Source organism: Poeciliopsis prolifica, unplaced genomic scaffold (assembly GCF_027474105.1).
Source record: "Poeciliopsis prolifica strain line A6 unplaced genomic scaffold, Auburn_PproV2 SCAFFOLD011, whole genome shotgun sequence".
Taxonomy (NCBI): domain Eukaryota; kingdom Metazoa; phylum Chordata; class Actinopteri; order Cyprinodontiformes; family Poeciliidae; genus Poeciliopsis; species Poeciliopsis prolifica.
In genome coordinates this window covers 10,864,796-10,890,889 of record NW_026562386.1, presented here as the reverse complement: position 1 = coordinate 10,890,889, position 26,094 = coordinate 10,864,796, and the positions used below count along the sequence as shown (strand labels likewise).

Genomic DNA, 26,094 nt, shown 5'->3' with positions numbered 1-26,094 from the left:
ATTATATTTGTTATTTAGTATGTTAACATGCTTTTCTCAACTTTCTCCTAGTACTAGTTGTCAGTTATGATTTATCTACAATTATTGATGACCATAATTTATGTTTTATGTCTTCATAAAAGATAATTCAGAGATGGCATTCTTCTTAGCTGTGACATCTTGCTTGAAGGTACCAATAACAGAGCTATTGCTGCCAATACCTTCATGTTGTCTTTATAAGTATGATACACTTGGCTATCTTTCTGTACTTATTGACCTCTCTGTCCTTGACTCCAACTAAAAGAGCTGTGGGTGTGACTAACTTTGCTATGTACACAAATAGCTCTTTGGGGTACAGCCCTTCTTACTCAGGGCTTACAACAGTGTTTATCTTATGGATCAGTGGCGTCCAAAGTCAGTACCAGTACAGAGCGGAATCCTGTATGTGTTAGTTCTCTCCCTGATTTGATGCACCTGAATCAAATGATGGCTCATTAGAAGGCCTAAGAAGAACATTGACATGCTGAAAAGGTTGTTACTACTAAACATGCAGGATGCCGGCCCTCAAGGAACGACTTTGGGCACCACTGTTCTAGATGAAGCTCCTAGAGAAGTACTGCTACTACTTACTCTTTGCTTCAATAGAAAAGCACACCTAGATTAGTGCTTCTATGTTTTTGTATGTTTGCTCTGTCTTTTCAACACCTTAGTCGCCCCCTGAAGATGGCAGCTCAAACTGATCCAGATCCCGCTGGAGGTGTATTTCTGAAAAAGGGGAGTTGTCCATTTCTCTGTTTGTGTGCGTGCGTAGTATTTTGAATTGCTGCAAAGTTAACAACATCATGCAATTGACTGTCAATTGTAAATGCATGCCTGAAGTATTTTGTGGGGGTTGCTGTGGATGTATTGGGTATCTGGGTGGCTTTTAAAGGCTATCCAATCCATTTATTCCCAAAGCAAAAGCTGTGTCTGCATTCTCGGCACAAAGTCAAGACTTTTCCCAATGTGCACTGGACTCCGTCATGGCTGCCCTTTGTTAGTCATTCTGTTTCTGGTGTTTATGGAGTGGAGCTTAAGGTGTAATCATGGAGACTGGAGTGTCTGGTTTGGGAACCATACACTCTAGTGTCATCTTTTCTTTTTACATATAGCATGGATATTTAGGCTTCTTCTGGTCACGACTTCCAGTGTGTGCTGAAATTGTTTGCTTCTGCGTTTGAAGCAGCCTGAATGAGAGTCAGCTCTTTTTAGTCTGAGGTAATGACAGAAAAAAGGTCCATGATGGAAAAAAGGTGAAGTGTATTTTAGTGTATTTGTGTTTTCTTTACAACCTATCGTTGGATGGAATGGCAAATGATTAGGACTTCATCTGCATTAATGGTTGCACAGCACTGTGGTGGGTAAGAGCTGAGCAAAAAAGCAAAGCTCTTGATTTACCTGTCCACTCATGGTTCGATGCTCACCTAAAGTCGAAAACGTACTTCTTTGGCATGGTGGCTTGACTCAGCATAAGAGATAGAATCAGGTCCTCCCTCTTCTAGGGTATGCTCTATGTGCAGCTACTACTTTTCCAAATCGAAAAGAGTCAGTTGAGGTAGTTCGTACATGTGATTTGGAGGCCCCAGGGGTTTCTTAATTTGGAGGTTTTCTGGGCATGTCCCACTGGAAAAAAACTTTCAGAAAGACCCAGAACTCGCTGGAGAAATTATGTATCCCATCTAGTCTGGGCATGAAATCTGCCAGAATGAGCTGGAGGATGTCAATAGGGAGAGAGATGGTGGTGGCTCTCTTTTGGGCCTATCACTCCTGTGACACAATCTCAAATCAGCTGCAAGACAATAGACATAAATTATTTTATTCACATAAAAAGCACAACACAAACTTAGTCTTGAGACATTGATACAGCTTGCCTGAGTGTTTTTATCTTGACGCATATTTAGCCAAGCAGACCTTTCAGTTGACTTTTTTTAAAACACAGATAGCAGGACTGGCAAGTGGATTGAAACCTCTTAAACAGAAAAGCCTACCAGACACCAACACTATCTCCCGTGAGAGCATTTTTTAATCAGCCAATTTATTTCCCCTCAATAGTGGAAACATATTATTTACGATTCTTGCCTTTAAATTGTCTTACAAGTGAATACCTATGCTATAAATTGTGCAGATTGAATCTGACAGCATACATGGTTATTTGGAATGTACATCAATGTTATAAGAGCCTTTGCGTTTAGAGAACTAATCAGTAAAGAATGCTCTGTTACAGCATTATCAGTAGCTGCTCTTAGAAAGGAACGGGGGATGTCGCTTGGTTTTAAAATGGATCCTCACTACAAGGGAGATGTGAGTGTGCCAAGTGACTCATGTCAAGTGGAATTTCTTATCTATGAAAGATGGGTGGTTCTAATACAGAGGCTCCACTGTGCACAGGGCAGCCAGGAGGGCTGGCAAACATTAGGGGACAGAAGAGGCTTTCTCCGGACAGGAGGTGCTTGAGGTTAGAGGAACTAATCAAGGACTAAACAGATGTCTTTTCTAGAAACAACAAAAGGTAAAGAGATCAACAAAAAAGAAAAACTCCAATAGATTAGGTGGACCAGCAGGGAAAGAAATTCCTCTACCAGGAATTTTACATTATCAGCAACTCTAAACGAGAGGTGGAATATTTTAATTTAGACTGCTCTATCCCTGGGAGCTCTTCCTTTACCAAAGCAACTAGCAGCCACAGGAATCATGACAGAGTGGACTTTGCTCAAACGTCTCCTGGATGCTGTCCATCATCACTCCACTATGATCGGACGCCTATGGCTCACAGTCATGGTTATCTTCAGGCTGCTCATTGTTGCTGTTGCTACAGAGGATGTGTATACGGATGAACAAGAAATGTTTGTTTGTAACACTTTACAGCCAGGATGTTCAACTGTGTGCTATGACACATTTGCACCCATCTCACAGCCTCGGTTCTGGGTGTTTCACATAATCAGTGTATCCACTCCGTCGCTTTGCTTTATCATTTACACATGGCATAACCTGTCCAAGCAACCACAGAATAGCTCTCAGATGCTGGGAAAACGACCAAGGCATAAAGCCAATGATGTAAAGCAAGAGAAAAGAGAAGAGACCTTCGACTGCAGCTGTGACTCGGACAATTGCTCAATCTATTCCCATAAACATCTCGGTCACAGCCTGGGAGATGTGCTGGAGGACCTCACTACCCAGAACATTCAGAAAAAGGACCTAAACAATTCTGTGAACTTGATCCATCCCCAAACCTGCACCTTCAGAGAGGGCATTGAGGTAGCTCAAGTTATTTCTGGTGGAGTTCTGTCCAAATGTTACATTTTCCATGTTTGTCTGAGGGCTGTCTTGGAGATTGGCTTTGTCTTGGCCCAGTGGAAGCTATATGGCTTCCATGTACCTGTACAATTTCTTTGCACTTCTTCCCCATGCAGGCAACCAGTGGACTGCTACATATCCAGACCCACAGAGAAGACCATCTTCCTCCTCTTTATGTTCTGTGTAGGAGTTTTCTGCATTTTGCTGAACCTCCTGGAGTTAAATCATTTGGGTTGGAAAAAGATTCGTCATGCATTGAGATTAAGAGAGAAAAAGTCTTGGGGTGGCTGTCCAGGTATCCAGGGTGGATATAAACGTTTTCCACCTGATAGCCCTTCACTCACATCTTCTTTTGGATTTAGGGATGTGACCAGCACTACCTCTCTACCCACTCTGGACCTGGTGGTGGGTCATCAGCCTGATTGGAGCTGTGCACTTAGCCGTGAAGTTGTGGAAGTAGAAGTCGGGCCTGGACAAACAAAGCGATCTGACTCACATAAATATGAAAGGCAGCTTCTGAAGAGCAAGAAGGAGATTGAAAGGTGCAAACAGAGGAGTGCTGAAGTCTGGATATAGACTGCCTGTGAAGAACCATGTTGTTTTGTGCAGGCAAAAATGGTCAGAAATGCCTTGTGCTGTGGAATGCGAGAAAGCTAATTTACAACAGTTAACTTAAAGTTAGCTTTACTTGTTATGGTAGCTTTTACAGTTTGAAATGACAACTTAATGGTATGGCTCATTGTAATGTGAGGCAAGTTTTATTAAGCATAACCTTTCTGTGAAATGTTTGGTACTAGTGTTTTATGAGTCTTTGTGCTTGTATACCCAGGCAGGACCATCCACAGGTTTTTCAATATTTGTGAGCAGAGGGACTGATAATAATATCCCAACAGCCTTAAGGGTGTCTTCTTTTAAGTAGTGGATATCTTAATTTCAGATGAGTTTGGGATCATGTCCTTGTATTTTGAACAACACAACTAATTATATGAAAATATTAGAGACTTGATCATTTGGATTAATATTTGTATTTTCTCTCCATCTGTGTTTTCAGATTGGAATATTATTTTCCATTTAATAAAAATATTTCTTGTGAAACGTAGCATTTCTAGTATTCCTGCAGTCACTATAATTTTTTATGGTGGTTTCTAATTCTCAGAGATTTAACTGTGAATGTCCATGTATTTGACAGAGCCATGAAAATATTTTGTTCATCTGGAGAAAATTAGAAATAGATGATTTGTACAAAAATATCAGAGGGTAATTATTTGTAGCTTAATAATACCTTAAAAAAGTAACTGAGGCATTTGTCAGAATTTATACTGAGTTTTTAAGTGCATCAGGTTTTCTAGCAACTTCTAAGTAGTAAAGAATTACCTTCTGTTTCTCATTTTGTTCCCATTTATTTCTTATTTCCTTTATGAATGAAAACATTTTTTGCTCAAAATACTGGAACAAAATTACTCCATACTGATGTAAAAGTATTCAGTTTTCACAAAAGCTTTTCACAAGCCATGGGGATACAAGAAGTGGTTAGTTCCAAGGAACATTTTTTCAAATTATTTTTTTTACATAGAACCAAGTTGGTTTAAAGAGCTTCTTGTTTAAAGAGCTTCCTGTAATAAATAAAATAAAATAAAAAAAAGATTTTATTAAACATTGTGGTGAATTAAAAGCTGCAAATCTTTATTTAGTGCGGTGTGTTGCCATGTTTTTTTTAAAAGTGCATGTAGTGTATGGTGGCCCATCTACATTGACTTGAAGTGGAGTTTAAGGTACAATTAATAGTCGGCAGTGCAAGCCAACCCCATGTCTTAACTGGATAGGCATCCACATGGTCCATCTCAGCCCTATACCGTCGAAAAAAAACTGTAGCGTGAGGTCAAGAAAAACAGAATTTAAGGGACTCTTGAAGATCGAGAGGAATTTGAGTATAGAGGACAGGTGAAAAATAAATTTTTAGTTTGGCCCAACCTTGTGCAATGTTCTCGAGGTGCAAGGTAATGGTCAGTGGGGGGCTGAAAAGTATAGAAAGCAGATGCATCAACGAATCTATAATTTCCTGAGGGAGTCTTCCCAAGGGATCAATAAAGTCAAGTCTAAGTCTAAGTCTGATGATGAAGAAGATTCCAGAACTAAATAAATGAGAACAAGCTAAAGGAGGAATTTTGAAAGTATTTGTTGTGAGTGTATGCTTTTTTTTATTGAAGATTAATTCATTTTAAAGCTTTTTACTCCACTGAGTACCCATGGATCTACTCAACATTATACATAGCAACTCAAATCTGCAGCCAGGGCACCAGTTAGCTTTAGTAGATTTGGATTTATGAAACTTCACACATTACTCACACACCACACAGATTCAACATCAGAAGCACATACAGATAACACACATTTTTTCTCTTCAATTTCTCAACAGCAGTGCAGTCAGCTGCAAGTCACATGACTGTCTTGCCTAGTCTCACTGAGCATGCCCAGACCCCCGTTAGTGTTGTTAGGCAAAATATAAGAGAGCAGTAGGAGAGATCTGCAATAGATAAACACTTGCACACGCACCAGCTGGCGCGCTTGCAGACACGCACAGCACGCATCTAAGAACACAGTCCAGAATTGCTGCGTTCTTGTGTTTTTTTTATGGTTCTTTTGTCATCTGTCATTTCAGTGGAAAACGGCCACTGACAGAGGGAGAGATAGAGAGACACACAGAGAGAAGCAGGTGCGCCCTTTAAGAGGAAAGAAGCATCTGAGGCAAGGACAGCATCCCAGTCTCCATTCTCTGTGGAGGTAAGTGTGGATGGATGTGAGGGGAGTCCGAAGCGTAGGGGGAGGGGGGCAATCCGCCTGAGCGCATCTGTGTTTGGGCTAAACTGCTGTCTAAAGAGAAGGAGGAATGGTGGAACGATCGAGGTGAATACGTGTGTGTATCTTTTTGTACGTGCGCACTGTCAGATGGTGGGTGGACTCATTTTTTTCTGTGACTCTATTGGTATGTGAGACGACAGAGGCCAAGGAAATGGCAGGGAGTGAGGGGGTGAGTGGGATCGAGATGTAAATGCGAGGAGCGGGCTTAAGGACGTAGAAAACGGAAAGGAGCTGAGAATGGAGATGAGCAGGGTTCTGCCGGGTTAGAAAGAAAAGATCAGATTAGTGCGATATATCAAAGCAAGAGCATTAAAGCTCTTTTTTGGTCAGTGAAATATTAAGGAGGAGAAAAATTCACCTTCTTGACTGTCATTAAGCTAAATATGGATAGCTTTGTTGTTTTTCTGTGATGTCAACAGCATCATCTGCAGTGCAAATCTGTGTTTCTGTACAGCCTTTGTTATACCGATTTGTTGTGCCTTACATTTAATGAACTGAAATGTGTGTTGTGATGCTCCATGGTTGATTTAGATGGATAGAGACAGTTTTGGTGCTATTCCCACAAAGATATCTAAATTGCAGTAGACTGATAAATAGGTAGACATCAACTTCAAGCCTTATGGGGCTTGTTTACATAAATATAAAGTATTTCTGAAATTAAATATTTATTCATAGTTTCTACACAATTCCTCTCTATATAAACAAGCATCCTTTAGAATTGCAGCATGTGCTTACACCTTTGTCACTTTATGCTCTTGGTTGTTTAGTACCCATCTTATTTGGGTACACAGTGGAACAGTCTGCCTTGGGTTATTTTGTTTTAATCATGCATCAGTGCATAGCTGACAAAGAGGCATTTCTCACTTGCATTTGCAACCAACATTTTAAAGTCATTTTCTACGTTCTAATCATAATCTACTGTATAGGTATGTTACTGAACAACTTAGGTAAATAATATCCGCCATTGGCTTGATAAAGAGTCAGAATTTCTCATACTGTAGTTAATTCAATTGGTGAAAACATGGATCAGACCCAAAATAAAATAATCAATTGGTTTAGTGCCAACTTTCCAGAAAATACAATTACCTCTATATTTGATTAAAATAGTTCATTACAACAATGTGAAGGTAAACAAATTGGCCAGGAGCTGGTAGAGGTTATTTTTTATTTTTTATTTATTTATTTTTTTAATATTCTTGGGGCTAAGGATTGGTTGATTTCCTTAGCCACATTTTTTTAATAGTTCAAGCAGCGAACTGCACAAAAATCCACCTATCCAAAACATTTATTCTTGTTTTTTGGCACCTCATAAAATATGTTTTTTGCAAAACAGCCATTTATTAAAGTATATATGTATTCGAGGGACTGAACCTTCAGGGTCCTGGGCTAATGCCCCCCCCTGCGTGATGCTTATTATTTGCAGCATTAAAGCTATTCATTGCTTAGATGAACTTTTCATTTGTATATTGGCATATGGACTTAAAACTTTATCACAATATTTAATGGTATTTATTGCAATTTAAAAAATAGTGACAATTAATGTAGCTTTAATTCATCACTGTCATGGGCCCTCAAAAGCAAATGCTCTTCTAAAAGTAAAACCTCACCTTTTGTTGAATAGTTCAATTTGGATCACTCCCTGATAAACAGTACCAGTAAGTTGTATTTAGTCATATTTTGAAGTGTAAATGCAGAATTTCTTGATAAACTTATGGAAGAATATAGTTCAAAAGCAAGAAAAATTACAACCCTAGTTTTTTTTTTTGTAGTTTCCACATATTATAAATTAGAATCTGTTGTTATTAACAGATAACAAATAATTATTCAGTAAATAACATTATATTAACCAATGCACATATTGCCCATTCTCAATAGACAACGTGTTTTTGATACTTTGCATATCATTGATTTTGTTTACAAAAACATGTAGAAATGTTAATATTTTATGAGCATTCATTGACAGATATTCATGCCAACAAGCAGTAGAAACAATGGGTTTTATTGTGCCATGGGTTTTGTGGTTACATCAGTGCTGTCTTTCTATTGCACTTCTAAAGAAAAAAGAAAAAAAAATACAGTAACCTCTTGTTCTTTGGTATTAATAGACTAGAATCCTGGAAAAAAAACAAACAAACATCTAAACAAAGAAGTGAAGACATCTAGGGTACTGAACGTACAGCACAAATCTCCCACACACTTTCTCTCAACAGTGATTAATGCCACTCTGACAGGAGGCAGAGATGGTTGTTGCTAGGATACATGGCAAGGTGAAGTGCAGGCGATTTAAACAAAAAAAGGAGGAGAGCATCGTTGACTAAGAATGGCATCACTAGCAGTAGCCTGTGTTGCATGTCTTCTTCCTCTGCTAATTTTCTTGTATTTTTTTCAGTTTTTCCAAGGCTGTGGAATTTAGAGGGGTGTAAAAAGGAACAGACGTCACACAAAGCTCTTCATTTTTTTGTGCTCTTGCTCATTTCACCTGGAGGTAGGCTGCAATGGTTGGCACTAATCAAAGGCCTAAACCTGTCTGAGAGAGCCCTATGAACAGCCGATCCAATGGTAAGACAGCTGAGATCCTATTCGTGTGTGTAATCAGTGAGTTTGATAAAAGTGTGTCACATAATTGTCGCTTTATTTAAGATTTAGATAATTGGGAAGGAAATTTAATAATCTTCCAGGGTTGCATGTAGAATGACTGATATTTTTTTGGCATTCAGATTATTTTAGCTTTATTTAAAAATACATGTCCTCGTCTGTTGAGCTGAAACTGTCATGCTTTGACATGTCTTTTTTTTATATTTTAAAAGTCGTCCTTGTCATTCTCAGTTAGGTGATCTTATGAAGGAAGATGTCAGAGGATGTTCTGTGTTTCTTCTTTGAGATGCTATATACACTGTGTTCCAAATTATTATGCAAGTGATATTTTTACAGTCTTTCTTAAATGGTCAATGCAAATAATGGTCAGTTTAATTGCCTCTGGATCCTCCACCTTAAGGAAGATCCAGTAGCTTCAAATAACTGTTTGCTGCTTTGTAAGGGCATTTAGCAGCTGCTCTCTTAATCTGATGAATTTGTCTAATAGAATCCTTTCTCATTATTCCTTTATCTGTACAAACCCATCTTTGTTCTGAATCAGCCACAAATCTCTTCTTAGTATGACAACTCTTCAGTTTTTGTTAAATACCTAATGTTTTTATACCTTGTCATACGGCACTACACTATCTGATGATTTTCGTCAGCAGAGAGATCCTTTCTCTTTCCAAATATTGCTTGAAACCTGTGGCCTGCTTACTAATGTGGAACATCCTTCTTGAGTTGATTTCCTTTAATTAAGCTCACCAGACAAACTAATCAACTCAGGTCACTGAAATTAATTATAGTGATTCAAAGACCCCAGATACACAATACCATCTATAAATTTAATAGCACAACAAAAAATTTCATCTTTATGACACTTAAATGCAATTTGCATAATAATTTGGAACATGGTGTAAAGCCTTGTTTGAAGCCCTTGAATGGGAGGCTAAATAGGGAGATGAAAGTATGCTACGAAAAGGCTGTATTTTCTTTCCTCTGCTATAATGGTGTTTTGACAATGCCTGGGCCCACAGGACATCAAAGGCCAGTGTTGGACCGACGAGGAGTCAGATGGGGAGAACGAATCTGAACAGTTCCTTTATGGAATCCAGGTAGAGAAGGCATTATTACTTCACTGTTAACATAGTTTTGCTAAGATGTTACACATTTTGTTTTTTCATTAAATTTCTGCCATTGCTATGTATTTAATGTAATTTTGAAATGACATTGAAGTAAAAATTTCAATTACCTCAAAATTTGACTATTCTTTGTGCCAACTTGAGCCAGTTATCTATATGTTTGAAATTAGTGTTGATCAGTCATTTACCAGGCTTTCTGTTGGCCTTTCAAAGTTGTTCTTTGAAATTTGGCTTCATTATCCATTTTCATTCAGTCTTTGTCCCTGATTATGTAAAACAAAAAACAAAAAAAAGGACTGTTTCTTTAGTTTAGTTCTGGGCCTATATGAGATTCTCCCAAGTTAAACACTTTGAGCCAAATATAATACTTTCTCTGTACTTGCACCAAGAAAATGCATAACGTGGCCTGACAGCTTTTATAAAGAACACCAAAATGACTCTTGCTGCTGCTTACATAAAAGGAAGTATTGATTTGAACAGCTTCATGTTGTATATGGTTGCATACAAGTATTATTATAATTGGTATGAATGTCACAGGTTTTAATGTTATCTATTATATTAGTTCTTATTGTTTTTGATACACAACCTAAGAAAAGATACAGAATAAAACACTAATTCTAGTTGTTTTAAGTGCTTATTATACAGAATTTTGCAAAGAATAGATGTTAAAACAAGATATTGGCACTTTAGCTCTATGTATAAAAAGCAGTCTATGTCCTAAAGAAAGCTGAGAAAAAAATCTTCATTAAATCAAAAGAAAGACAATAATGGTGTTTATTTCGTAAATAAGTGTATTTCCACCTCATATGAACTAAGAAATCTTAGCGTTATATGTTGGCAGAAAAAAGAAAATTATTTTAATTTAAAACTACTGCAGCTCTGTAAATCAGAATACCATCATGAAATTAAATTATTTCAGCAATTCTTTTCAAAGGTGAAATTCATATGCTTTCTAAATCAATTGCACACAGTAATATGTGTCACATGTATTTTCTGTTGTTTTTGATTATTATGGATTGAAGCTGAAAAACCCTAGTAAACTCAGTTTCCAGAAAACCTTAATTTTACATGAGGAGAAAAAAAATGATATGCCCTACACAATCAAGAGGAAGGCTGCTGAATTATTATTGAGACCTTCCACCAGGTGGGCAAGCCACCAATATTCATTCTTAAAGCCGTTAGTTATTCAAAGAAGTATTCTCCATTGCAGCATGTCAAATTTAGTGGAAGAAAAAATATGGTGTACATAAGCAACAGGGATAATAACAAAGATTGATTAGGTATGGACTAGATATGGAGTCAGGACTTCAGGAACCACAAGCTCATTACTGTTTTAAATCACTCCTGAACGAAAGAAAAGGCCAGAAGTGTTTGGCCTGGATTATCGCTCAGAGCTCGAAAGTTATATATTCAGATGAATGTAAATTCTCCATGTTATTTGGAAAAAAAGGTTCCATATTTTTATTAGTTAGCAACAATTGCATTCATTGTTTAGCAAGTACACAGAACTACTTTTTGTTACTGTTATTTTAGAAGTGTTAAGTGGGGTAAGCTGCCTCTTTAAATATTTACTTTAAATGTAAATATAATAAATATTTCCATCATAAAGTTCCACTGAGCAGGGAGAAAATTTTAAATAGCCTCCAACATGCTGCTTGATATCTGAAACTTTATATACTGTTTAAAAATAAATGAGTGCAAAATCTAGTATTTGCAGCATATCTTAGACACTAGCAAATTAATCTCCAAAACCATCAGGAAATTCATCATCTTTATCTTATGAAGTTGATAGCTCTTCTTCCACCTAAGATCTTAATCTGAGTTGTCTCTTTTTTACTGTTATCTTCCAAGTCTTTTGATTGAAATGTAAATCCAGTAAAGCTCATTTCAGTGAAGTCAAAGTACATGAAAGCAGTGCAGCTATGATAAGGATGGAACTGTACTGCACACTGAACTCAGAAGATGAAAGTTTCACTTCAAGACACCAGACACAAGCATGACAGACTTTTTATACCAGAAAATGATCAAGAACCAAATCTTCTAGTGATGACAGAAGTAATAAAAATGACTTATCTAAATACTTTGAAAGAAGTCCAGAAATCAGTATTGAGAAACTTCCTCATGTAATTAAAATTCAAAAACATATTTAAAGTAATGCATGCAGTCTGTGTTCTGTAATTTAAGTCTGTAATGTGAGCTATAATATTCAGTTTTACGTCAAATAAGCAATCTGGATCTTGATGGGTGTTTGAATCTACATTGTTTTCAAAGGTATTTTTATCCCTTCAACTTTTCATCATTTTGTTCAATTATAATCATTATCAGAAATAAAAACAGGATAATAACCGATGTATTTTCCATATATATTATTTGGATTTTATGTGATAGAGCAAGTTAAATTAATATACCATTAACACATTATTTTCTACTTTTTGTATGATGTGCACTTGCATTCAGTCCTCAGATTTGATATTTGTGGAACAATATTTTTAATGTAATTACAACTGCATAATTTACCAGCTTTGCACATTTAAGACCTGACTTGTTTTTTAATTTTTGTAAAGTAGATCAAACTCAGTCAGGTTGAATGTGAAATATTTGAACAGCAATTCCCAAGTCTTTCAACATTTCTCTCATCTGAGGCGTATTCTACAATGGCCTCTTTAACAGATAAATGTCCTTTGATCCAAACTATTCTGTATACTTAGGGTTGTTAACCTGCTAAAACATTAACACCCACATCAACCTTATGTCTTTAGCAGCCTCTAAAAAGATTTTTTCCAGGATTGTACGGCATATTGCTCTATCCATGTACGTTTTATGGATGATGGGAACCCAAGTGCAAACAGGACATTGGCAGAAGCATGAGGCATGATGCAGTTCAAGAAAATGTGAAAAAGCTGAAGGGGTAGAAATAGTGCTGGTACTGTGAAATGTGTGTGTGAAAATAGTTGGTAACCATTGAGAATTCATTCACTGCTATAACTGTGACCAGTGCTGCTTGTTGCAGGGGAGCTGTGCTGCTGACCTGTACCGCCACCCTCAACTAGATGCAGATATTGAAGCTGTGAAAGACATCTACACCGACAGTGCCATCTCTGTCAGGTACAGGACAGAATCATGCCCTGAAAATCTTACACTAGCTGTAATGAAATCAAATTTCCCTCTTGATTTTTAAGCTAAATAAGAAAGGAGAGCATCCCCTTAATTAATCTCTCACTGAGTGTAATCAGTAGAAATGGTCAGAGTCCAATGATTCACATTAGTTTTGACAGTTTACTGTATCTGTTGCTGCATCTCTGCGCAGGGAGTACGGAACCATTGACGATGTGGACATCGATCTTCATATTAACATCGGCTTCTTAGATGTGAGTCAGCACTCTTCTCACTGCAAACACCTCTTCCGACTTTTCCCATTACTATTCTAACGTTGACATTTTGCAAAGTAACACATCATTTATAATGCATCTGGTGCTCATAAGATATTTATGCATTGAGAAATGGCCCTAATTAGGCTGCTAACTGCGTGTATTTGTGTGTGTGTGTGTGTGTGCGTGTGTGTGCCTGATTCAGGAGGAGGTTGCAACAGCCTGGAAAGTTATAAGAACAGAGCCCATTATTCTGAGACTGCGCTTTTCTCTTTCTCAGTACCTTGATGGACCCGGTGAGTAAATACACAATGTGTGTGTGTTGGTTTTCTAGAAGGGACTTTAGGTATTTATGCCCCTCACTGAGTGTGGGAAGTGAGTACAACATGTGTCACACACGTGGGAGACTGAAAAAAAAAAAATAACTTGAGTGTCTTTCTGTCGACTCTGTAATGATATTAGTCATCTTTATTTATTCAGAGCCGTCAGTAGATGTATTTCAGCCTTCGAATAAAGAAGGCTTCAGTCTGGGTCTGCAACTCAAAAAGTAAGTGAGGCGATCATTTATAATTTATCTGTGAAAGTATTTATGTTTTAAGTATTTACGCTGCTTTAATCTTCTTTACAAATTTATCCATGACCTATGTGGTATTTCAATAGACTTTATGATGGTGTTTGTTCACTAATGCTTTAAACAAATGCCTACATGTAAGATTATGGTTGCAAAATGACAAAATGCAAATAAGTTAAATCTTATGAATGATTAAGAATGTGATTTATTTAAAAGTGATTTTCCTTTACAGCTTACATTAGACGTATGATTCAGCACAGCACAGATTCACTCTAGTCATGTTTTTAATGTGGCAGGATCCTGAGCACATTCACCTCACAGCAGTGGAAGCACCTCAGCAATGAGTTCCTCAAGGCCCAACAGGAAAAGAGGCACAGCTGGTTCAAAGCTGGAGGGACCATTAAGAAATTCCGTGCTGGGCTCAGCATTTTCTCCCCAATTCCCAAGTAGGTAGAGCTATTAATCATCTGACAAAGCAAAGAACAACTAAGCTTCTGAACAAATGTTCTCTTTTTTTAAAATTTTTATCTGATCATGTAAAAATTCTCTAAAGTTTTAAAATTCGATCACCACAAATATGCAATATAACTTCTATAAAATAAATATATTTTTTACATATTTGTTAAAACCGTCACTGTGCTGTGACAGATAATCTGTGAAAAAATTGAGCTCCTCTCTCATTGAGCTACTATTGTTGTCTGGAACAATGCATCACTCCCAGTCAAAAACAGCCAGTTTAACAACTAACTGTAGCAAATATGACAAGAGGGGGAAAAAAAAGTCAACACAGCATCTTGAACCCCGACTTAAATTCAAAAACTGACAAAAGTTCCTGAGGGAAAGAAGCTCTCCTCTCACTCCCTCTCTAGGTTTGACAGGTATGAGTGCACAGGGATTGAATACTGACTGATTGGCCAACTCCACTAACTTGACTGCCCTGACATTCTAATGACTTGATAGTAGTCTTGTCAAAGGGCTACTTGGATAATGTACTGAAAGTAATGGCAGAAATTAACACTGGCCCTTGTATCTAACAGTTAGTAACTGGAGTTACTGTCCAAACCGATTTCAGTTGGCTGTCTTGTGTCTACTTTTAGTGTAGACTGAGAGACAAGAACAGAAACATGCCCCCAGAAACAGACCAAAGAACATAGTTGAATTATTTTATAGGAAAAGTCAAGTACTTTCAAACTTTCTGCTCTGAGTCTAAACCCTTCTAGTACACCTTAGAATATCATCACAAAGTGATTGTATTTCAGTGATTTAATATAAAAATTTAATCCAGTCTATTGTATAGCTTCACTACACACAAAGTAATATGTTGCACATATTTACTCAAGTAAAAGTAAAAAGTATCCATCCAAAAAATTACTCATAAGACTAATTAATATAAAAACAATATTTGGTAAAAAGGCTTCTCAAATACTGAGTCGCTGATCATAAAATACAATTTAATATTTTAAAAGGAAGTGTTCAGGTAGACTAAATAAAAGTAAATATAATGTAGTGGATTGAATTATACTCAAATACATTTTTAACAGTATTCTAATGTATCAAATATGACTGTTCGTTTTCCATTGAAGTTACTTGTAGAGGATAGAACAAAATAGATACTTGAACTATCACTCCATCTGTAGTTATTCTGTATAATATAAATTTAACTTATTGAATTGAATTAATAAGTAAAATAAGTCTGATATTGTCACTTAATGTGTGTCTAAGACTCATATAGCATTTAGACTAAACCATAACCTGGATGGTTTAGTCTAAATAATCTTTTAATAATCTAATATTAAAAGATTCTAATAATCTTTTCAGGTCTCCAAGTTTCCCTCTGATCCAAGACACAGTTCTAAAAGGAAAGCTGAGTGTCCCAGAGCTGAGAGTGACCCGCCTGATGAACCGCTCTATCTCCTGTACAATGAAGAACCCTAAAGGGGAACTCTTTAGCTATCCACCAAACAGCCAGGTTAGGGTCATTTTGGTCCTTTCACCTCCCAGACTTCTGTTATTGTGAAATTTACTTTCAGTTAATTTAAGTTTTACTGTGTCGTGTTATTGCTCCATTTATTCTTTTCAGTTTAAACTACACCCTTGTCTTCGTCCACCTGTCACCTGTATTGTTTCACCTGAGCCTTTCCCCCACTCTTACCAAAACATAGCTGTGTGCCCTTTCCCATAATGCTTTGTCTTCACTTGACCCATCAGACTGTAGCTGTCCCGGCGGCCAGGGCCCCAGCGCAGATTACCACGAGGCAGCTGATTGAATTGTTTTTTTCATCCCAGGCGGGCGGCCACTGCAAGAACATCCCTACTTTGGAGTATGGCTTCTTAGTGCAGGTTAGATCCTAAGAAAATGTATCATCACAGTCAAAAACATTTGTACTCGCTGTTTCAGTTATAATGCATTGTTTTGGACACAAGCTTGTGGGGCTTGTTCAGTCTCTAACCCAAGATGAGTTTTCAGCTAAATAATGCGGACAGTATAATTGTTTGATTTTATCTGAGAGACCAATATGAGATATTAAATAATTGTTATTTAGAAACAAAGAAGGTTGATTGTTTTCTTTTTGATCTTAAAAGTGTGGCATATGTATTGGCTCCCCCTAAGTTAGTACCTTGTACAACCACCTATTGTCATCATTACAAAGTCTTTTATCGTTTGTCTCTAAAAGCTTTGCACAACAGAAGACTGAATTTTTGACTTTGCAAAATAGCTTAGGCTCATTAAGACTGAATGAGGAGTGTCTGTGAAAAGAACATTTCAAGTCTCACTTTTACTGTTAATAATGAGTTAGATTATTGTTAGGTCTTACTTTTGATTGATCAATTTGAAAAAGGATTTGAAAACATTTGGTTGTATCTCTGGCCTTATGTTTACGATTGTGTTGCTGAAAGGTGAAACAGAGCCACACCTTCAGCTTTTAAATCTCTATGAGATTTTATTACAGTATTATTCTGCATCTAGCTCCATCTATCTTCCAATCAACTCCTACTGATGAATACCAACCAGTAAAATGATGCAGCTTTCCTTGCAGGAAAAGTTGTGTCATAATGTTGCCAACATAAGTGGAGTTCACTTTTTGAGAACTTTGAAATAGTGAAGCTGTTTTTGCACAGTGGGCTTGAAGTGGTTGGATCTCATCCTGACATCATTTAGCAGTGCTTTATTCAACATTGCATTATACTGTGTTATTCAAGGACAAACTCTGAACATTTTGTGCAAAAGAGCTGCAACATTTTCCCTGAAAATGAGGCTGACGTGTCTAAAAATGGCTCATGTAGCTTTTAAACATAAGTATGTTAACTGAAGTCTCATGACCTAACCACAAAAATTAATTTGAAAGTTTTTTGCACACTGATTTAATTGTTCATGAGGAGACAAAATGCTGATGATCTGAAAACTCTGTAGCTCAGTCTGACACACTTCTTATGATTCTCTGAAAAGGGACAGATTTAGCGAAAATAACACAGATAATTATGGTTTAAATGCTGCAGTTTCTGTCTTCAAACATTCTGTAGCAGTATTATGAATTTAATTTGTTTTAGCTGCCATACAACCATAATTTGAAATTTGAAATTTTCTTCACAAGAAATGTGCATGAGTCAATGTTTCTTTCCCTTTGACGTTTTTGATTGTGCATTGACATTTTAAAATCTTTCACAACAAATCTGGTTGGCAGTGATTATATAAGTGGGTTAAAAGCAGTGCACTGTATGTAGAGGACCACAAATCTGATGTCTCACTTTGGTCTATTTCTAAAGCCCTATTGCAGATTAAGCCACATAAAGTTGCAGTGACAAATTGTGCTTCCGAATTCATTCTTTCTGTCTGCACAGCTTTTTTATTCTTGTAAACATCAGTGCTGCAGGTGTGAGTTATAATTGGCAACTGCATTATGCTTTTTCTTGTAACAGATAATGAAGTACTCAGAGCAAAGGATCCCCACTCTTAATGAGTACTGCGTGGTTTGTGACGAACAGCATGTCTTTCAGAATGGGTCAATGCTGAAGGTATCAAGAAAAGAGACAAACTCCATTAATATTTGATTTGGTTTCTTATTTTCTACATATTTGAAGTACACAATCCATCAACAAAATCTATCTATGCATATTATTCGATACATTTATTTTTCTTTTCCAAGTAACTGAGAGAAGAGCATGTTAATTATGTTTTAGTCTATCAGTTTTATGTGTTTTTTTATCATTTTTACTGTATCTATGCAGCCTGCTGTGTGTACCAGAGAGTTGTGTGTGTTCTCCTTCTACACTCTGGGTGTGATGTCTGGTGCTGCAGAAGAAGTGGCAACAGGAGCAGAGGTAACAACAAAAATTTATATGAGGTAACATCTAGATATTTATTTAGAAAAAAAGTCTCAACAAACTTATTTTGGCCATTATGAGATTTTCCCCTAATTAGTTGTACTTTTATTGTTATGTATACTGAGAGATATCGAACTAATTGGTATTAACCTTTTCCAACTCTTACCAGGTTGTGGACCTGCTTGTGGCTATGTGTAGAGCTGCACTTGAGTCCCCACGCAAGAGCATTATTTTTGAGCCCTACCCATCAGTTGTGGATCCAAATGATCCCAAAACTCTTGCATTCAACCCAAAGGTTTGCATTCCCACTACTTAATGCATTATTCCAAGTAATTTGAGAATTAATTTAAGAAATGTGCAGTCTGCTTTATCTGATAAACTACTGTCACAAGATTATAAAGTTGTTTTTTTTTCATAATAATTCTTTCCTTCTCCTCTGCATTTGTTTGCTTTCACCTGGACACAGAAGAAGAATTATGAAAGACTGCAGAAGGCACTGGACAGTGTCATGTCCATTCGTGAAATGACCCAGGTATAAAAAGGACGCACGAGGGACAAATTTCTATCAACAAGAGAAAGTCCTTTTGTCTGTATAATAATTAGCATTTTCCAACTACTTGGCAAACGGTCATAAACAGCAGATGCTTCTCTGTTGTTTTCAGGGTTCATATCTGGAGATCAAGAAACAGATGGACAAGCTGGACCCTTTGGCCCACCCACTGTTGCAATGGTGAGAATCCATTCCAAAAATGTGTTTACACTCCTCATTCTTTAAAAAGCATTTTAAACTGGAAATATCCCACGTATCCACACGCATACTGCTACACTACTGCAATTAATAAAAATACAAATTGTAAAAGGAAAAACATGCTTTATTATTATTATTATTATTATTATTATTATTATTATTATTATTATTATTATTATTATTATTATTATTATTATTATTATAAATTCTGTTTCTTTGTAGGATCATCTCCAGTAATAGGTCCCATATTGTCAAGCTGCCTCTCAGCAGGGTATGAATTCAAAATATTATTCCTTTTGTCTCCAGAAACAAATACACACTTTCATTATACTTTTTTAAACATACTTTTTCTCTCTCTCTCTGGTTTCTGATTGGATTTTTGCAGCAACTGAAATTCATGCACACGTCCCACCAGTTCCTTTTGCTCAGCAGTCCCCCAGCCAAGGAGGCTCGCTTTCGCACCGCCAAGAAGCTCTATGGCAGCACTTTTGCCTTTCAGTGAGTTAACCTTAGTTGATGGAAGTTCCTCTTACTATCTATACAAATTGTTGACAAAGCGCTGGGAAAACATGTCTTATTTTTTTGTTATGCAAAGTAATTTTTTTACATTGAAACCTACCTCCAGCATCAACATATTTGAGAAAATGTAGCAGGATAATTTACCCAACAACCACTATAATTTATTATTAGAGCATGACACCCTAATTATAATGGCTATGCCTGAGTGTAATTTTAATGAAACCACTACAAACAAAAGGACAAAGCAGTGACTGTTCTTTTGGACTGAGAGGACACCTTTCTAAGCCAGCACATGGAGCCAAAGATATTTATGTGAGCGAGACAGAGATTTGTCCTGTAGCAGATGGGGCTCTGCTGAATATTTTAGATACACTCGACCCATCTGGGCAGTGTCACACTAAAGCACACACAGTGTTGACACTCTCCGTTTTGCTGCTGGTTAATGCTTTAGATTTATTAATTCCAAATAAACATGTCTAATATTTAATTGAAGCTGAGTGTCATCACGCTATTTTCAACTCAACAGAAATTATGCAAAACAGAAATAGCTTCGCTTTTAAAGTTTAGAAGACATGCCAAACCAAGGTAAATGATAAGTTTAATTATGACAGGAAAAATAAATTTTCTCAAGTCCAGCAGCCATGTAGCAATCTTGGCTCTTTACAAGAGAAATTAAATACCTTTGGTGGGATTTCCAGTCAGTAGTCATACATATTTCAAAATCTAATTTATAAATAATAAATGATAGCTGAAGATTATCCTGCATTTTTGAACAGTCCTGCATAATTTGTATAAATTGCATTACAGTTGAGACTGAATCAAACACTAAACATGAAAAAACACTTCACACTTCTTTATAGTTTGTCTTCAGTGCCTGGTCAAAAAGGAAATTATCAACACATTAAAAAAAACACAGACAAAAAGAATACATTTAGAACAAAAACACTACAATAGAAAAAAAAAATTAGTTTAGCTTATCTTTGATTGAGTCCATCAAATTAAATGTGTGTTAGTTTCAGTTGAAGTCTGTTTAATTAAGATTATTTAAGATACATTAACTTTTAGTAGATTCACAGCAAATACCATCTTCAAGAGAAAGAGGTCCAATTAATACCCAATTATATTGTAATGTATAATCAATCCAGTCCTCTGCAATCAGATAACGATTTAAATTTAATTCAGCTCAGTTAATTCATTTCACATTTCACAGTTTAATTCAGATAATTTTAAATCAAATTTTTTTCATAGCAACAATTGACAACAAATTAACTCTTAAGATTGTTTACATGAGACAAGGGTTCAATTCATGTCCAACTGTTATGTAAAACACAGATCCAAGTTGTTATGCTCATACTTTGTCTTTTCCTTTTTTTTCTGTTTACTCCAGTGGATCCCATATAGAGAATTGGCACTCTGTTCTTAGAAATGGACTGGTCAACGCCTCTTACACCAAGCTGCAGGTAGGTTGCTTCCGCTCCGATTTATGAAGCTTCTTCCCTCAGACAGTAAACCTGCTTTTATAACCCATCATCAAATATGATGATCCATATTTGCTATCAATAGATGTCTTATCTTGTCAATATTTCTTGAGAATAGGCCACAGTGGCAGATGTTTCTGATCAATATCAGCTACTTTCAGCAGATACCATATTCCAGCTTGGAGCACTAGGAGTACGCTGTGGTTTCAGCTGCCATGTCAGGAGGCTGCCTGTGTGCCCTGTGGGGATTGGTCACACGCTAAATACAAAAGAAAACTTTAGTAGTTGTGAGTAAAGTCTTTTTAGGGCGAAGAGACGCTTCTTTTAAATTAGAACTTTCACATAATTAATTCAACCCTGAAATAAACAGGACGGATACAATTTAAAAACCAAAATGACAGACATTATCCCACAATTAACTTTCTCTAAAAATATCAGAGTGCTAACCCAGCACAAGAGAGAGCACAGCGTTGCCTGATTTTCAGAAAACAGCCTATAGTGGCTGCTTAGAGACACTTGCATATGCTGAAAATAGATTAAACAGAATTCAATCAAAAATCTTGAGCTCACTGAATCATTCTTGTCAGCTGCAATTGCTCTGTCACGCTGATATGTCTCATTTATGCCTCCTTTGTTCTCCCGAGTTTTTGAACTCTCCATCTTGGATCTTGGCTCGATGCTTTTTGCCTCCTCCTCTTTGTCTCAGATGGAGCATCCACACCCTTTCTTTGTCATCGTCTTTCACAGAACAAAGGAGACTGAGTCAGTCTCCACCTTCAGTTAACGCACAAACCTCACGTTTTTCTGTTTATTCATTTTCTGTAAATGTGTCTGCGTGGGTGTGTGTGTGTGTGTGTGTGTGGGGGGGGGGGTGTGTGTGTTCTCCCTCGTAATTATGTCTGTCTTCTTCCACTTACTAACAGCATTAGCATAGATTACATAAATGTATGTCTGGCAAATGTATTTATAAAAAAATTAATTCAAAGTTTAACCCCTATCAAAATTCAAACACAAACATTAACTGTGAATGCATTACAGACAAGCACAAAATTATGTATTTGTGACATGGAAGATAGATGCTGTTTTTCTTTCTATCTTTTTTGACAACTAAAGATTTTAACCATGTTGCATCTGTTATCAGCCTCTACCTCTTTTATATTCTGTGTGACCCTCTCTCTGAGCTGTGGATGCAGAGATTCTCAGCTCAGGTTATAGACTCCCTGTTGTAGTCAGATGAGACCAAAATTGAAATTGAACGTTGTGGTCTGCATGCATGTTGGTAAATAAGCAAAATGGAAATGTCCAAACCTGGTGGTGGCAGCATCATGCTGTGGGGATGAATGTGTAAGCATTCCAATTGTTTTGTTTTAAATTTTTATTTGTAAACAAAAGTTAAGTGCAATTCCTAACCATGTGTCCTTATTTCTCTTTCACAATTGTGGAATATTTTGTGTTGGTCTATCTCACAACATCCAAATGAACATTGAAACATTGAAATCTATTGTTGTAAAGCGACACAATTAAAAATGTTCAGAGTATCTGCACACTCTATGTATCACTGTAAATCTTTTTTTTATCCGAATGTTACCTGGATACCTAAATTCAGGTAGCATTTTCATTAACAGATTTCATTTGTTAATGAAATTTTGTTAATTTTATTAACAAAATTCAACCACAAAACATTCCTTCTCCTTTTTGTTATCCAGTTTCAATTATTTTGATTCTCTTGTGTGAACGTTTTTTGACAACTTTCAAACAAGAAAAGTTGTGTGAAACTTTTTACAGAATTTTCTTTTGGTGAAACCATTAGTTTTTTTTTTTTTCCTCCAGAGCTGATAAGGAAGAAATCGGGCTGTATTTGTATGCGCCTTATTGATAAATGTAAAGCTCAATTACCCATCCTTCCTTCCTGCTCTTTTCAATCCCAAGCTGCACGGCGCAGCGTATGGAAAGGGCATCTATCTGAGCCCCATCTCCAGTATATCTTTTGGATACTCAGGTAGGATTATGTTATTTTTGCCATTAAGACCTGCTATCCCTGCTTCTATTCAGTGTCTTCCTGATGTGGCCTGATCATCACAACGGAGCACGCCATTTTTTTGTCTTACAGCTGTCAATATGTTGTGCAGCTATTTTGTAGTGTCATGTCTGTTCATTTGTAAAAGTTGAGCCCTGTGTGCAACCTGCCTTTCCATACTTTATGTTGTGATTGTTTTGGTTTTGGGTTTGCAACATCAATATTTTTTTTTCCTTTTTCTCTTCTATTGTACTGTAATTTTGTAGTGTTTGTAGATAGAATATATCAGAAGGTTGCATATTTCCTGCTTGTTGACCAAGAGTCCAAGAAAATGATCAGAACTTATGTTAAAGTCCATTGCATTCTGTAAAACTTGCAAAGAGTTTCCCAATATTTCAAAAAGACTACAGCTTCCAATTGTTTTGTAAGCATATTTTTTATTTATGCATGCAAACATTCTGCACACACTCATAAAAACACTGAAATTGAATTTGTCAGTGAGCATATTATGTATTCCTATTCAGGCTAAACAAAACCTTCAAAATAAAGTAATTTAATTGAAAATTACAAAAAATAAAGTTTACATAACCCGAGTGACTCATTTTTCTTATTGGCCTTGCTGTCTTGTGTAGGAATGGGGAAAGGACAACATCGCATGCCCACCAAAGATGAGCTGGTACAGCGTTACAACCGTATGAACACTATTCCGCAGGTGAGGGGCACATTGCACTCTTATTTGTGTTAAAATGATGAATGTTAAATAAAACATTTTCTTTAAATATGTGTTTTGCCACTGTATTGTGGCAGTTTTTTTGTCTTATCTCAATGCAGCCTTTCATTGCCTACAAAAAAAACATTGTCCTTTGAACACATCCGTTAGATCTTAATCTAAACTGCAACCCATGACTCTATCTTTCATTGTAGAGCCGCCCAATACAATCAAGGTTTCTGCAAAGTCGAAACTTGAACTGCATTGCTCTTTGTGAAGGTAATACCTGTGTTAAAGGTGAAATACATGTTTGTGTTTGATAAGTATACTTTTGAAAATCTCTTTTTTGATAAATACATATTAATGCAGAAGATGTGATATCAATTTAAAACCTGCACTCTGTTTGGACCATGTACAATCTGTTCTGCAAAATGTAATTTACTAATAAAAATAAATATTGTATTTTTATTTATTTATTTACAAAATAAGTGCATACAGCACAAACATTACAGACTAACAACTGAGGTACTGATCTAAAAAATTACAAATTACAAGTTAATAAAAATAACTAATTGCTTTTATTAGGTTTGTTTTATTATAGTAATTATAAATGATAAGTTCTAAATTATCTCACCCATTTTAATAAAGGTCAAATAAAAATGTCTGGATTTAAATGAGGAGTCATGTAAACATGACAGAAATTTTGAATACAAACTGTTTTTTTGTGTGTGTGTTTCTCTTCCCCAGTGATCACATCTAAAGATCTCCAGAAACATGGCAACATATGGGTGTGTCCCGTCTCCGACCATGTCTGTACCCGCTTCTTTTTTGTGTGAGTAATCCTGTCACTGTGATGAAAAGCCCTTTGATGGAAAATAGTTAAAATGAGTTGTCATTTTTCCAACAACCACCATTTTTAGGTTTTGACATAAAGGAAAATATAATTTATTTATTCATAAAAACACTTACATCTACATTTAAAACATTAGTTCTTTTTTATGTTTTTAGCTGAAGTTAGTATGAAGCATTGCACAAGGTAAAAATAGCCACTTCCAGCTCTGTATGGTGCAGAACCCTGGTCTATCACTTAAAATGTTCTGTATGTAACAATAAAGTTTGTTTATGCAACGTAGTCATAAGCTGCTAAGATTAGCAAATACTCCAATGTGAATATCTTTCTAAGCTAATGTTTATAATTGTTTTTTGTGTATAATTGCAGGTATGAGGATGGCCAAGTAGGAGACGCCAACATCAACACTCAGGAGCCTAAGGTGCAGAAGGAGATCATGCGTGTGATTGGGACCCAAATCTACTCAAGCTAATGGAGGGTCTGCAGCAGATCTATCCCTGTCTCAGCAGGGGGGAAGCAGACAAGACAGACTATTGAAGCAAACGTTTTGAGTGAGCTGTCCTCAGGCCAGACACTGAGGGATGAAAAGTTCCTGAGCACATCATTACCAACATGCTTTAACTCTAGTGTTCTTGTTTTGTCCTCTTTCTCTTGTGTTTCACCTTCTCCACATTGTTACGACTTACATGTTCACCTGACCCTCAGTTCACCTGACCTGGTATGAAACAGCTTTCCCCCGGTTTTTACACAAATGCACACATTTTTCTGGGACTGCCGAGGCTATATTCTTGTTGGTGTGTGTTTACTTTAACTGATTCAGTTTTTTATTCTTCTTTGTGAATATGTAGTAAAACAAATATTCATTCCAAATGATTATTGACCTTTTTATGACAAATATTGGAGAGAATTATGCACACATAGAAGTTAGGTTTTTTTATGTGTTTGGAAAGTTATCTGTCATAATTTTCTGCAGTATTTTCTGACTGAATACATGAACTGAGGCCGTGATTAGCGGAGGGTCATGCACCACTTGTCCACTGATACTTCTAGGCTGTCAAAAGTATTCTTTTAAATTTCAACTTAATATCAATATATGTACTTTGTTTTGGTAAAAAAAAAAAAATCTACCGTAGCTAATCTGTTCATGATAATTGTTTTAGAAACAGAAATTCCTATTGACCATGAAAATTTTCATTTTTTGCCTTTTGAGATTTTTGTTTGTTTTTATTTACTATTTTAACAAACACAACACATAAAAGATAAAATATTATGCAGGTTTTCAGATTGCAGTAATAGATCTGAATTAAACCAAATAAGATCAAACCATCTTAACAATGCGTAAAAGTAAATATTATTTAGTGATGAATTAACCTACTGAAAATTGAGATTTAAGGTGCCAATTGACAATTGAACCCATTTACATATAAAGTAGAAAGTGGGCTGAAAAATGGGACCCATATGTGTCTTAGACATGTTACCCAAAAAGGACAGATTTCCATTTCAGGCCCAGCATAGAAAGAAATATGGATTTTGTTTAATTAACCTAATCAGGCTACAGGAAGCACAGTGTGAACCTGAAAAACTCCATAACCTGAATAATAAATAATAAATAAAGACCTTTGCC

The 26,094-nt window shown here is 36.3% G+C and overlaps 2 protein-coding genes across 8 annotated transcripts; both read left to right on the top strand.

Moving 5' to 3' along the window:
• Positions 1 to 2,709: 2,709 nt before the first annotated feature.
• gjd6 (gap junction protein delta 6) lies at positions 2,710 to 3,888 on the top strand. Its single transcript, XM_055036358.1, has one exon. It carries the CDS (start codon positions 2,710 to 2,712, stop codon positions 3,886 to 3,888), a length of 1,179 nt encoding a protein of 392 aa, XP_054892333.1.
• Positions 3,889 to 5,815: 1,927 nt separating this feature from the next.
• Positions 5,816 to 25,343, top strand: LOC129364216 (protein mono-ADP-ribosyltransferase PARP6). Of its 7 annotated transcripts, none has more exons than XM_055036736.1 (23): positions 5,816 to 6,093; positions 8,661 to 8,730; positions 9,783 to 9,860; positions 12,883 to 12,992; positions 13,195 to 13,255; positions 13,461 to 13,551; positions 13,736 to 13,802; positions 14,123 to 14,272; positions 15,645 to 15,795; positions 16,035 to 16,166; positions 17,745 to 17,840; positions 18,054 to 18,146; positions 18,319 to 18,444; positions 18,616 to 18,681; positions 18,812 to 18,879; positions 19,120 to 19,168; positions 19,283 to 19,395; positions 20,804 to 20,876; positions 22,824 to 22,893; positions 23,544 to 23,623; positions 23,836 to 23,899; positions 24,368 to 24,452; positions 24,840 to 25,343. In XM_055036736.1, exons 2-23 carry the CDS (start codon positions 8,728 to 8,730, stop codon positions 24,940 to 24,942), a joined length of 1,929 nt encoding a protein of 642 aa, XP_054892711.1. In that variant the 5' UTR covers positions 5,816 to 6,093; positions 8,661 to 8,727; the 3' UTR covers positions 24,943 to 25,343. The 7 variants fall into 7 exon arrangements, with proteins under 7 accessions (XP_054892711.1, XP_054892715.1, XP_054892713.1 ...); XM_055036740.1 differs by having other exon boundaries at positions 8,561 to 8,730; positions 12,898 to 12,992; positions 16,113 to 16,166; XM_055036738.1 differs by having other exon boundaries at positions 8,561 to 8,730; positions 12,898 to 12,992.
• The last annotated feature ends 751 nt before the right edge of the window (positions 25,344 to 26,094 follow it).